Source organism: Podarcis tiliguerta (genome assembly GCF_965153285.1).
Source record: "Podarcis tiliguerta genome assembly, chromosome: 5".
Lineage (NCBI taxonomy): Eukaryota > Metazoa > Chordata > Lepidosauria > Squamata > Lacertidae > Podarcis > Podarcis tiliguerta.
Window position 1 is genome coordinate 63,830,809 of NC_139538.1, and position 14,840 is coordinate 63,845,648.

Genomic DNA, 14,840 nt, shown 5'->3' on the forward strand with positions numbered 1-14,840 from the left:
TACAGTCGTACCTTGGTTGTCAAACGCCCTTGGTACTTGTCCATTTTGACTCCCGAACGCTGCAAGCCCGCAAGTGAGTGTTCTGGTTTGCGAACGTTCTTTGGAAGCCAAATGTCCGACAGGGCTTCCAATTGGCTGCAGGAGCTTCCTGCAGCCAATCAGAAGCTGCGCCTTGGTTTCCGAACATTTTGGAAGTCGAACGAACTTCTGGAATGGATTCCATTTGCCTTCTGAGGTACCACTGTATTTGTCTTTGCCTTACACAATGATCTGGTGGATCCTTTCCCCCCTGATGCTCCTTCATTTTTCCTAATGACTTTCTAAAATATAATATCACATACCGTTGCATTCTTTCTCAGGCCAGAGCACTGTAATTTCCCTTTTCACAGGAGACATGTGAAAATGTTGCCTGCCCAATGAATAGCACTCTTCAGAATACTGGCCATATTTTGGAGAACCTTAAGAGAATAATGGACTTATAAAACTTTGGGTGCCACCATTGAGAACATGGGAAGTCAGATCATTGCTGCATCAGGCTCAGGACTGTCTACACTGATTAGCGGTGCCTCTCTGTGGTTTCACACAGGGTATCTCCCAACCCTAGCTAGAGATTGAATCTGTGACCTTCTGCGTGCAAAGCAGGTACCCCACCACTGAGACTAAAGCCCCTCTGTACTGAATATGAACAAGAATATCTGTTATCAGGAAATACCATTCTGATTTTGTGGAATTTTCTCTCAATGTGAGGGTGGATGGCTCTGTTGAAATTGCTAGAAATGTAGACTTTTGCTTTCTACCATGCTTTAGCGAGGTAGTAACCAGTTAATGGTTTCTTACTAGGTTAGAGACAAGTTAGTCTCCTCTGTTCTTATCTGAAATTGTTTATTTGTCAAGAAATCTGCAAATATATATATATAAGCATGTTTCGGGGGGGGGGGTTAGTTTTATGGTACCAACTGCTTTGAGGGTCCTTAGCAGGCGTGAAAGTGGAATAAATAAATGAATGAATGTCTCCATGTGTGTTTAGTCCAGGGAAATTACTCTGGAGCCATGTTGAAATGAAACAGCACTTTTAATCTCTAATCGTGAATGCACTGGTTCTTGTCCACGACTCACAATCTTATCTATACTCACAGCAGCATAGACATATATATTTTTGTACTCATGAACTCCCAGATCTAGAGGTCACCAAGAACTGAGTCTGCATTGTCAAGAATGTTGCTGATTAGTAATGAAAAGATTATTTGGTGCTTAAGATTGATATTTTCTGGAGTCCTTGTTCTAAATTCCAAACATGCAGATGCACACATGTGGTTGCATGACTTTTTAGTAATTTTTTGCATGCAAAGGAAATCTACCTACGCGGGTAATTCTACTGAGTACAATATTACGTATGTATTGTTATTTATTATGGAAGCTTGAAAGTATTCTCTTTGACTACTTTTAAGGAGAAAGAGACTAAAATAAGACTCACATTCTTGAATTTATGTCTGCATTATAATAAGAGGACAAGGTCAGCAGCCCAGACCACCACAGTGGCCCACCACAGCAGGGGGATACAGTGGTACCTCGGGTTACAGACGCTTCAGGTTACAGACTCCGCTAACCCAGAAATAGTACTATTTCTGGAGTCTGTATCCTGAAGCATCTGTAACCTGAGGTACCACTGTACTTCCACCAGCAAATCTGAAAGTAGTTCTTAGGGCATGAATAATGATGTAGGCTCCTCACGGTTAACACACGGTGTTGTAGTGGTCAGAGTGTCAGAGTAGGACTGGGGAAACCCAGGTTTGAAAGCCCACTCAGCCGTTGGGCAACCTTGGGCCAGGCACTATCGCGCATCCTAACCTACCCCACAGGCTTGTTGTGAGGATATAATAGAGAACCACATATGCCGCCTTGAGGTCCTTGAAGGGAAGGTGGGGTAGAAATGTAATAGCAATAATAACAAAGATTTGAAAGTACACTCAGGGACACGGCCTCTTGGGATTTTATTCCTTGGGAGGAAATGGATTCCTATTTGCCTAATAACATTTTTGGAACGGGTTTCTGAATGGAGTACCACGTCTCTGTTCTTGAGTGGGCTTTTAGAATTTACTGTAAGTTATGAAATGTCCCAAATTAAATGTATTAATATGTGATACGATACCCTTTGTGAGATGTAATTCTTCTTCTCCTCCTCGTTATAGCCATTAGCTAGTAATCCGATTACATATATTTTGTGGATGATACGATTTTATCTTGCAGGACTTTCCTCTTAGCCATAATGTGTTCTCAAGATTCTGTTGTGGCAAAGCTCTCCACACACACCCTTTTTTGGGGGGGGGGATTCTGCAAGTGGCTTATATCGCCTCCCCACCCTTTGCTCTGTTTCGCCTCCGCTCGCATCTACCTGTCCCCTTCCCTTTCCATTTTACGCACAAGGATATATTCCGTGTTTCATAAAACGTGGCTTCTTAAGTATCCTTAAAATTGTCTGATGACCCTCTGTGTGACAGTAACAAAGACCCAGGACTACATTCGTGTTCTGTCATTTGAAACTATGCAGTGGCGCATGGCTTCTGCCGCCCGCAACCCCCCTCCCTTTTATTTCTAGGCACATATGAGTGCTGTTTTAGGAAAAGTCTAAGCGGCTTAACTATAGCATTATTTGCAGGTTTAATGCTCTGAGAGAAAAGTAATTGTCTACTTCCTTTATTTGTCTTTTTTTTCCCTCCACAGTAATTAACAAAAGTCAAAGGCAGCAACTGGAATCTGTGAGCTACTCCTCTCGTTACGCTCTGGGCCTTTTTTATGAAGCCGGCACACAGATTGATGTCCCTTGGGCAGTACGGTACATCTCCGATAATCCCTGCATACGCTTCATCTCCATTGATAATAAGAAGCGCAATATAGGTCAGTGCTCCCATTATTCCCTTTAAGCACAGTAACAAAGGAGGGTGTAGATCATGAAGGGCGGGGGGAGAAGCGACTTAATTGAGTGTTGCTATTCTGAACAGAGCAAGTATTTAACTCCATGCCGTAGGGGATTAACAAAAAAAAAAAGTAATGTCACATTTGGCCTGTAATAAAATGCACAATGAAATTAAGAAGGATTTTTGAAAATCATCATCATCTTCATCACCCGACACATGGTATATATTATAGCATTTTATGAAAGCAGTGTCAGAGATGGGTTAAAAAGAGAAAGAGGAAGAACAAAGGAAAACATCAAAACCTGGCTATTCCAAGAAATGCCCTGGTTCTGCTGTTTAAAGCTTTGATTTTTACACAATTTATTCTACCGTCCATCCAGAATTTTGCTACCCTTCGTCACTCCTCCCCGCTGAGTATGCTTGGCTCCAGAAATGAAATGTGTAGGCATGGCTGCTGAGCCCAGTCCTGTGGCAGTGCTGGGAGGGGGGTGTTAGCATGGAAGGACCATGATGTTTCCGTAATTCCATATATTATTCAAGAAGACCTCCCCCCCCCCCCCAAAGAGCTGCTTTTGTCAGTGTTTTGGAATACGTTGTTGAAAATGGCTGTGGAAAAGACATTGGGTCCCACTTTTATTCCCCCCCCCCAAGGCAAATGTCTTCTTTGGAGGAGGAGAGATTTTCATCAGGACTGTGGCATGGAAAGAAAGGTTTTAACACCCACCCACCTTCCACCTCGTTTCTCCTGTCGCAGTTAGGATGTGCTTCCCTCCAACTTCAGCTGCTCCTACATTGCAGTTTCCAAGACACAGTTAACAAACCACACATTTAATGTGTACTTTGGCTCTAAAGTCTCCAGAATTCTGCATTTTGCCACAGGTTCTAATGATGTGCAAATGGTTGTCGTCATCTATCTGTGGCATGGGCCCCTGAAAGTGAAGTCCTATTTCCAGCACCCCTTCCTTAGAAGTCCCTTTAGATTGTATATTTCCAAAGGTGTCTTCTCGAAATGAAGTGAGTCTTGCCTTTTTCCAAGGCAGGAACGCACACAGTCCGCATGTTGTGTCTTAAGACTGTATTCTTTCAGGGGAAACTGTGCCAAGCTCTTTCTGCAGAGGTGCTGTTGCAAAGGTGCAAGTGCAGTGGCAATTTGCACCAATTGGGTAGAATCTGTAGACATTCGAGCCTCTGCTCTTTAAGGGCACCGCTGTGGGCCATCTGCCAGAAAAGGCTGCCCTCTGCTCCTACTCGTTTCACCCTTGTCCCTGTAACTTTAGCATCCCTAATGAATGCAGCTGTCATGTAGGTCATATCAGGAGGCCATGGGAGGTGCAGCCCACCAAGGGCATAGAAGGTCAAGATCTGGACCTTGACCTAAATCCAATATTGAACACAGGGCAATGAAGCATGAGAAGTACTAGAGTGATGTGCTTTCAGTTGCAGCCTGCTGTTTCCTAGCTTTCTAAGTTGGTCTTCATTCAAAGATGGTTATATATACATGACCATCTATGTCTATGTATGTATAGATCTAGATATAGATACCTTTATATATTTCCCAGCCTTCATTTCTCTGCTCAGAACACTAAATAAAAATTGCACAGATTTAGTTTGATTGTGCAGGATATTATTATTATTATTATTATTATTATTATTATTAGGCAAGCCCTGACTTCCAACAGTGTAAGAACCATATAGAAGACATACTTTTTTTAAAAAAAAATAGTAGTAGTATTTATAAATTTGTATCCCACCCTTCAACTGTAGATCTCAGGATGGTTCACAGCATAAAAATGCAAGATAAAAGCACTAAATATATTATAAAAACAAGGACAAACTAAAACAAGCCAATAACACCCCCACACCTCAATTTATAACCAGAAAAATACAGTTATTAATAACTACTTTTATCTGTCCTCATTGTCAACAACAGTCATACTGTCTTTGTTTTATTTATTTTAGAGATTCATATCGTACCCTTCCATAAAATTCCCAGGGCATCTTCCCAGTTTTCACTTCAATCAGCATCCCTTGGACTGTTCCCCAAATCTTCCTCTGCTCTCCCAGTTGGCTTACGGTTTATGTTTGTGATGTGGGAGAGGAATTTTAACCTTCCATCTATTATATTCTGCATTTAGTACAAAATCATGTGTGCTGTGAGGATTCTCACATTTAAAACATCTGAAACATGAAAATATATTAGTTATATTAAAGTATAGGTTAAGAATTGATATTTAAGGGCATTCTTTCTTTTTTTAGCAGAGGGGAAAGACGTAACTTTTCACCTGAATTCTCTGCATGGTTTGTCAGGGAATCTGGCTTGGCTTCTTTCCCCCATCTTCTCTTCTTCTTTTTCTCATCCATTGCCATCTTGCCATCAACCAACTTGTGGTCCTGCAATTGTGGCAGCTGTGCTTGCCCAGATCAACCATAATCCTGCAAGGGCCCACCTCCTGTGGCCAACGTTGGCAGGTGGACAGCCCCACCCACCCGACAGCGTTCTTGCAGGTGCACTTTGGGTTCAGACCACACCTGCAAATGGATATTTCTCCTCAAACTGAGGAAATGCACAACAGAAGCTGCTAGCCACTTCTGGAACATTGGGGAGAAATATTTGGGGCTAATAGCCATGGTAATGGGATGGGCAGGTGCCTGTTAGGAAACTTGTATTGCCCAATGAAGTGCCAACTCCATTATTGTTTCTATTGTGTTTAATTAATAATAAACAAAACAAGAAGGGAAGGGGAATAAAATGTCAGCCTCCGTTGATTGAACTATCATGCCATTGTGCCTGTATACATGTAAGCCTGATTTAACCAGCTGCTCCTGATGGATTAAGAGAAAGCCACAGTGTATCAAAGCATGCTCATCCTTCATGACACAGATTTATAAATTGAGAGTTGGGAGTGAGGTGGGGGTGGGGGAGAAATATTTGTTGGCAGTAATTTGTCTAAGATAACCAGCTTTCTCAGAGGGAGTGAACTATATAACTGTTATAAGCTTTTTTTAAAAAAAAATGCTGAAGACCAGCAGTTGCAGATGAATTTCTTCCCACAAGACCTCATTATGACATATGGTCCTCCTTCTCTTTTGTACTCTGTTGCCCCTTGTTAACTCGGTTGAATTTTGCAAATTGCAACTCCGTTCCAAGAAAAGTAGTAGTAGGACAATGTGCTTATTAGCAGCAAAACAGAAATAGTTGTGATGGCAAGGGCTCTATTTAATCTCAGGGTTTTATGAGATGGTTCCATATTCTCTGGGTTTTATTTAATTTTAAAAAATAGCAATGAAATAGCTGAATGAGAACAGTAAGAGTGAGGGGATTTTTGTCCTTAAGGACATACGTCTTTTGCCATGTTTAATGAGCATTACTGCAAGCCAGGATGCTTATGATGAAGACTATCTAGCCAGGAATAGATAGATGATAGATAGATAGATAGATAGATAGATAGATAGATAGATAGATATAGGAGGTAGGTAGATTCCCCAAAACTATAATGCTCACAGTCATTGCATAGATATTATAGATGCTTCACATGCACAGGCATGTTAGCTGCCCTGTGCTCCCATTGGAAGGAAGATAAGTACGAGGGTATAAATAAGTGCTTAAAACTGAACTCATACACATTGTTCTCAGTCTGCAGTGCATAACATGTTTGGCCAACTCTGGTGCACAAAACCCACAAAGAGTGGGCTTTGCCGAAAGAAGAAGCAAGCCATAGGGTGCAGACAGAAGGTGTCATTCTTCTTTGTCCTGCCTACAAGCTTCGTGTAGGCTTCTTGACGTGGTGCCAGTTGTGTCATGCCAATATGCATCAGACAGAGCAGAAAACAGTGTTCCTTGCAAGGCTCATTCTCGCCTGGTGAGACTCAGTAGATCAGGGATGGGGAACCTGTGGCCCTCCAGAAGTTATTGAACTACAGTGATCATCATCCTTAACCACTAGACATGCTGCATACTGCCTCTCTTGTGGCTTGCTTTGCAGTTAAGAAATTTGCAGGAAAACGTTTTCAGCTTTTTCAAGCTTGCTCTAGCCTCCGCATATACAGTTTCTTCTCCTCCTCCTGTTGCAAAAAGGCCTTTATTTACTTTGCCTCCATCAGCAGGTCACTCCACCAATACATTTGACTCCTCTTTGCTTTATCGGTTTGCTTTATAGCCCCTTTCATAGCTCCTTTCAAGGCCACTAAGAAATTATTCACGAAGATAACGAAAGACGGAATAGGTTATCCAGCATTCTCTTTGCAGGACTCCCTCTGATATGTGCTCTATACATTAAGGCGATTCCAGGAGGAATAGAAGAAACTCGACAAGCCATGTGAATTTTTAATAGAAAAACCAAGAACAGCCCATCCGTTTGCAAAGTAGTACATTAACGTCAGTACTGACATTTCAGAGGAAATTCCAAGTTTATTTTTAGATTCGAAGGAATTTATTTTTATTCATTATTCATAGCTAGATACATCTTATTAAATCCAAAATGATTTTTCTCGATAGATATTTTAGAGGCACCCAGTCCGCTCAAATAACGGATTACCTACTTTCCAGGTTTTTTTCTTCTCACCCTGCTTGTCATTAGATCTCTATTTGTGTGTGTCATTTTCCCTTACAGATTGCCATTCAGACTTTAATTCAGGGGTTGCCAGCCCTTTGGGGAGCATTTCAAATTCTGAAAGAGGGCTGGAAGTGCCAGTCACAAAATGGCTACCATGGAATATTACAAAATGGCTGCCACAGGGAGCATGGCATAATTCAAAAATAGAGAGAAGGGCACCCCTGACATCCTTATGCTTTCCATGGGAAGTTAGCTATGTCCTACTGGTCCTGATTATGGAGATCTCTCTCTCTCTCTCTCTCTCTCTCTCTCTCACACACACACACACACACACACACAAAAACACACACAGAGAGTGTCTTTCTCATTCGAGGCCTTCACTAAACTGAGAAAAAATATACAAGGTAGCCACACCACCAGTCTCATTTCACAGAAAATGCATAAAAGTTTTCCACATATTTGCCCTGCAACTTCCTTTATAGGAGAGCTAGAGATTTTATTTATTTTTTAAATGAACACCTGGGGTCTAGGGAACTTGCCCATGGTGCCCATGGGCACTGGGTTGGGAAAGGAAAAGGGAGTAGTCAGAAATGGCATTTTTTTTCCTGCCATTCTCTCTACATAATTAAAATAAATTGCACTGGAGGCTAGCCTCTTATATAAATGCTTTCTTATTTATTTCAAAAATTCTAATCATGCAGTCTCAGCACAGTGGACTGTGAAGTGGCTAATAGCTTATAAAAATACAAAGTGCCACATATTATTCGTTCAGCACTTGCAAGGAATCAGTCCTTCACCATGGCAGCACCTACACTGTGGAACTCCCTGCCCATTGAGACTGAACTGCTTTTGATGCCTGCTAAAAACGTTTTTGTTTATGCAAGCTTACCTAGACTTACACATTTGATATGTATTTTAACATGCCGGGTTTATTTTGAAAAAGTTCAGACTAACTTTCTTTAGCATCTGATTTTATTGGTAAATTTAATGTGCATTTTATGTAAACCACTTAGAGATTTTGCTGATTGAGCCATATATTGATCCTGTAAAATAAAGCAAAATTTAAAAAACACAATAAAATAAGCAGTATTAATTAAAACTAAAAAAACAAAAAGGCAAGCCAGCAATCTTCCTGAACAAGCAGGTCTTAACTTTCCATTAAACAGGACATGAATGGCAAAACCATTGCAAAGAATGAACTCAGGGCATGCGTCAGAATTTGCGCACCTGGAACGGATCGTTAGATCAGGACACAAATGCAACATTTAAAAAATAGTGAGCACAAACCCCGCTTCAGTAGGCAGACTAATTGCCGTTGTTTTAGCAATATTTCAGGGCAAAACATGCATGGCACAGCGGATTCTATCTACGTTAAAAGACAGAGTGTTGTCTCTTACCACTTAAAAGTACTGAACACATGCTATGTGTACACCATACCATAAAATGTCTACTGTACCATAAAATCAAGTGGCTAACTGAAATATCTTTTTAAAAGAAACCTGAGGATGTGGTTTGGTCATTTTGCCCTTGGGCAATAGCATTCACATGGTGAGAATAAGGATGAGACTTGAGAAACCTAATTGCCCAGGATCACATAAATTATGGTGTTAGGTGAAGGGCTGTTTTGGGAGGGAGAAGGGTTAGGCACATTGCACGTACATTACATGCAACCTCCCGCCTCTCACGTGAGTTCAGATGGCTTTAAAGGGAGATTATTGATTTATTTGCATGTTTACACCCAACATTTTTATATTGGCCTTTCACAAAGTGACCAAACTCTGATTCTAGGTCATCGTATGGACTGACCATCTCAACCAGGCCTGAAACAAATACCTATGGTTCTTTTAAAAAGGGTTTTTTTATAGTCATACTGTTCTCCTTTTTTCTCTCTCACACACATCAATAAAATAAAACACTATGAACCACGGGGCAGAGATGCATATGGAAACTAGCACATGCTTCCTCAGTTTGCCCTAGAAATACCACTTCATTCACAAACGGGAGGAACTACCACTTCTAAAAGCAAATGTGGTTTAGTTTCTCAGCACATTCTGTTCTCTGTGTCCCTGTGGAGACCGTGAACAAAAGTGTTGATTGTGGTAGGGACTTTTGGCATCAAATCCTTTTTTAAGTTCAGAACTGGGTAACAATCACCGATTCAATTTGCACAGAATGCGATTATACTTGGGCAAATACAGTTTGTTTGTGTTTTTTATATTAAAGAAAAATCAAAGATTTTAGAGCTTTCTTTTTTATTATAAGAAATGTCAGTTTCTGTGAGAACTTGCTTGATAACTTGTCAAAGCAGCATTTTAAAACAACGGCAGAATTATTCTAATTCTGTGGCTTTCTGTGCGGTTGTCTAAAAAATGAATAAGAAGAGCAGAGACCACTTATTCATGGGGGTATGGTATGTGGGGCCCTTCAGAAGCTGCATCATCCCTGACCGTTGTCTAATGCTAACTTGGGCTGATGGGAATAAGAGTCCCACAGCACCTGGAAAATGCCACATTGGCTGTCAGTGGTTTATTCCTTCCCTATTTCACATGTGTGGGACGTGGGTGGCGCTCTGGGTTAAACCACCAAGCCTAGGACTTGCCGCTCAGAAGGTCGGCGGTTCGAATTCCCATGACGGGGCGAGCTCCCGTTGCTCGGTCCCTGCTCCTGCCAACCTAGCAGTTCGGAAGCATGTCAAAGTGCAAGTAGATAAATAGGTACCGCTCCAGCGGGAAGGTAGACGGTGTTTCCGTGCACTGCTCTGGTTCGCCAGAAGCGGCTTAGTCATGCTGGCCACATGACCCGGAAGCTGTACGCCGGCTCCCTCGGCCAATAAAGCGAGATGAGCGTCGCAATGCCAGAGTCGGTCACGACTAGACCTAATGCTCAGGGGTCCCTTTACCTTTATTTCACATGTATAAGAAATACTGTAATGTAAATGAAAAGGTAGCTGGCAAACACAGTAGCGAATTTTGCAAAAAGAAGTTTCTTGGTTGAACAGACAAGGCATCCCTGCCTGCTTGACTTTCAGCTGTTGTTTTCAGACCTCACCACTTTCTAAAACCTTCCTGAATTGCTGTATTGTTTCCCACTTTCATAGACTATGTATAATTTCTACCTTCTCCAGTCTCCACAGGAAGAGTTCTCACGTTGTGAAGTGTATTGAGAGAGACATTTACTCAAGCAAAACCTTTAATTCTTCATGATTTACAATCTGCTAAGATAGCTTAGACATTACTGAGCTCAGGTCTGTAGTTTAGCTAACAATACTGTAGAACCATTTTCACTGATACTTCTTTCCTTCAAACCTCATGGATGTCATGAGCACTTCTAATCGTTAAGATTAAAAAGTTAAATCACTATAACTTCTTAAACATTTAATGCCTCTTTAACATGAACTTTTCTTTATCGTGATACTCCCAGACCCCTTTCTGGCAGTAGTTATCTTAAACTCCTTATTTTTCTTTAATTCTTTTTTTAAAAAAATCCATTTTCCCATAGGCAAAATACATGTGAACAAAATTGTTTCTTGAAAATATGTGGGAAAGCATGCAATATCCATATCTGTCTGTCCCAAAGTCCTTCTTTTATCAGAAAGAAGTAGCAATTTATCAGTATCAGTTTATCCCAGTTTGCCATTTTTCTAGCCTTCAGTTCTCTACATTTCCAGATCAGTTTGCAATTTTTCAAAAAGGTGTTCATGAAAATTCAGCATTTAATTCAAGTTTCTTATAATATACACATTTTTAATTCAGTGCTGCCATATTTGCAAAGCAAATATAATATAAATTCCCTAATATACAGTCATACCTTGGAAGTCGAACGGAATCCGTTCCAGAACTCCGTTTGACTTCCAAAGCGTTCGTCTTCCAAATAGCGGCTTCCGATTGGCTGCAGGAAGCTCCTAGAGCCAATTGGAAGCCACGGAAGCCCCATTGGACTGGAAAAGTCACTTCCAGGTTTCGAACGTTCGGGAGCCAAAACGTCTGAGTTCCAGGGAATTTGACAACCATGGTACCACTATATATTAGGGAATTTATATTATATTTGCTTTGCAAATATAGCAGCACTGAATTTCCACTAATATGTACATTATTATGTACACATCACTGGGGCAAAAACTGCACCAGAAGATTTGGAGAAGTGTGAATTTTAAAGAAATGGGTATGTTTTGTTTGGTTCATGTATTGTTTCAGAAAGTGTAAATTAGGTGGGTTCACCTTTAAAGGCGAATTAGCACAGAACAAAAATACTGTTCAACTGAGATTAGATTAAATGATTTCATTGATGTGCTGTAATCCTTCTGTGTTTCAGCTGATAAAATGAAAATGGAAAGCAATTAATATTTTAAGATGTATGACATCAACAGTGCTAATATATTTTTCCCTAACTTAAGATTCATAGCCCCCCATTACATAATATCAGATGTGGGCCAATTCATAGAAACAATCTTTTAATGGGGTGGTTTGAAAATAGTCAGTGTAGCTACAACAGTGCTAGAATCAGAACTTTTGGGAAACCAACTTGTTGTTGTTTGCGTTGTATCTTTCCTCACATCTATTTGACCTGTCTCTTTGCTTTTTTTAATTTCAGCACATGAGTCCTAAATACAACACAATAAAAATGATAAACCCTAGCTGATTAACTATATGAGTTTTAGCTGAATGGTTAGTTGATTGATCAAAGCTGCGTGGTTTTTCGTGTGAATAAAACAAATAATAGAATAGAGAACCTTTTTTGTTTTTGGACAATGCAAGCATTTGTCACAGCAGAAGCCACGTAGAAAAAAACATATCCTTTGCTCAAGAGGGAATTTCTCTACTAAGATAGCAGCTAATAGCGACAGGTTTTTGTAAGTTATTTTAAAATATCAGCCTCCCAATTCATCGGGTAGCAAGTTTCTAGCCAGTCAAGACATGAATATACCAACTGAAACAATTAATTAACCAAATTCTATAACCCTACTAAATACACCCTGGACTTCTGACCAGAGGGATTTCTGGTTAGCATCAAGTGACAGTATTTGTAAACTGTCATAAAAGGGCTTGCAGTCTTCTTGCCCGTGTTGGCTATGCAAGCAACAGTCAATACAAGCTAATAGGTGATTGTTTTAGGGACAGCCTAAAACTCTGTTGCCAATATTCATGATGACAGCAGCTTTGAGGACAGAGTAGCACCCAGGCACTGCAGGTTCCACCTCCCCAGCCTTATTATGGATTTGTGTCAGTCAGATTGGAGAAGTCCTTTTTATGTGCTGGAAGTCAACAAAGTTGACTTTTCCCAGTGTCATTGTGTATGGAGCGAGGAGCCACAGCACAGTGCTTCTTGATATATATTTCCATATAGTGACTCAGCATGTTCTGGTGTTATTTCCTGAGCAAATTCTGACTTGCTTATTTCTGTTTGCCTTTCCACCAGCATCGGTCCCATAGGCTGTCAATTATTTGAAAGGTGAGCTCTTGTAGAACTGGGATCAGAATTGCAATGGAGCTCTTGAAACAAACCCACAGGAAGGTTCATATGGAATAATCACCTGCAAGTCAGGGTGCAAACTGTCTCGAGCAGGTCTAGTTTAAGGAATTGACTAGATAGAAAGGCAAACAGATAAGGACGCTATGGGCTGGGAGGGAAGAAGGTGGCAGGGACATGAGCAAAAATACTTACAACAGTCCACTGCAAAATCTTCATGAGGTTTCATTATCCCAAGAACTTTCCTCTATGCAGAATGCAAGTAGTATGATGGTCCCCTGGCAGAAAGACGACTATAAATGCAGTGAAAGGGCTGTTTGTTTGATAGTTACAGGGGAAAGACTTCTGCAAAATCTCTAACACTCTGAATAATTTGCATCAGAAATTGGGGGATCAACTGCAGTTTTTCTCCTTAGGTTATTTTCTGCCTTCTGAAGAAGGGATGAAAGGACTCTTTTTAAAAGCAAAAGGGGAAAAAGAATGCCTTATTCTCTTACATTTTAACTATACCAAGAAGAGGGGTGTGGGGAAACAGCCTAGCATGGATACAGCAAGGCTGGAAAACATCAAAGATATCTACTGCTCACAGCCCATGGGGTGAATATGGTAACTGCTGAAGGAAAAGAAGGAAAGGAAGAGCAGACTTCTTCTTTTTTTGTTTTTTTGCAATATTTATCTGTCTCCCTATAGCAGTGTTCTCTAGCCATCTACAACGATAAAACATTAGCATGTTGGTTTCATACAATAACAATCAATAATTACAGCATAAACCGATCAACTCATACACCTCAAATCATAATGTTCCTCCACTGGAGTGCAGGTACACCATGGGAAAGAAGAAGAAATAGCTCCAGATAATTCAGTCGAGAAAAGGGAAAGAATCAAATTAACAGGAGACAAAGCAGGAAATGTATGCCTATAAACATATACAAGAGAGTCATGAAAAAAGACGCAGTGGGAGAGAAGGATGAACAGGAGCATCAATATGACCCAAATGCCTTTGCATGTAATTGGCAATCCTAACTGAGTAGTAAGTCCTATTGCGTTAAGTGGGGCTTATTCCCAGGTAGGTAGGGTTACGATTGCTGCCTAACCTGTTTTGGAAGCATCTAACCAAATTTAGTTGCGTTAGTCCAGTTCCTAGAATGTTACTGATTCATTCTTTAGTTGGCAATAATGAGTGAATGGATGGTAGTTGGCAATAAGCCGGAGGGCCATTGGTACCAAGATCTTTCCTATAGCTAAAATCACAAATATGATACTTTCTTCTTATTGGCCTCTCTCTCTTTCTCTCCCTCTCTTTCTTCACTGTTGTGATATCTTGTTTCTCTGAGTTCGCCACTGCTATTTGTTTATTTTCCATGTGGTATCGGCCATCTTTTTGGAGTGGGCAGTGATACTTCACTGTGGCAAGCTTCTGGTTCCCAATAAATAATCCTCCCCTAGCCTTTGAGCACTAACAAGTTTTTTAGGTTTGTTTCGAGACTATCCTGGTGGTCATACGCAACAGAACTGGGGCTGTACCAAGTGCTTGAGCCCTGTTTACATTTTGGCTCCAAACACAAGCATGTTTGACATTTCTGAGTGATAAATGAGTTCTGTGCCTGAAATCTGATGAGGCACATGCTGAGCAAAGTGTAGAAAGAGCAGCAAATATGCAAAATACAGGAAGATGTACCCCTGTTGTATCACTTTTAGTTTTGGTCAGCTTCTGCATTTCACCACACCACCGTTTTCATGGAATTTAACTGTGATTCCCCCACACCCCCATAAAAACATAGCCCGTCACCTTCAGAATCCGATTTCGCTTCGTGTGTTTTCGAATGTCAGCTTCTAAGAATAACTCTTAATTTCAAGAACGATCTTGCTCCAGTAACCTCAGCGTTAAATCCATCACAGTTTGGGT

At 40.7% G+C, this 14,840-nt stretch overlaps 1 protein-coding gene across 2 annotated transcripts in view; it reads left to right on the forward strand.

Annotated features, from left to right (window-relative positions):
* The window catches only part of RNLS (renalase, FAD dependent amine oxidase), a 91,514-nt gene that overhangs the window by 59,975 nt on the left and 16,699 nt on the right, over positions 1–14,840 (forward strand). For both annotated transcript variants that reach the window (XM_083443753.1, XM_083443752.1), the window contains exon 5: positions 2,722–2,895. In XM_083443753.1, the coding sequence (XP_083299879.1) occupies positions 2,722–2,895 (174 nt within the window). The remainder of the gene's footprint in view (positions 1–2,721; positions 2,896–14,840) is intronic.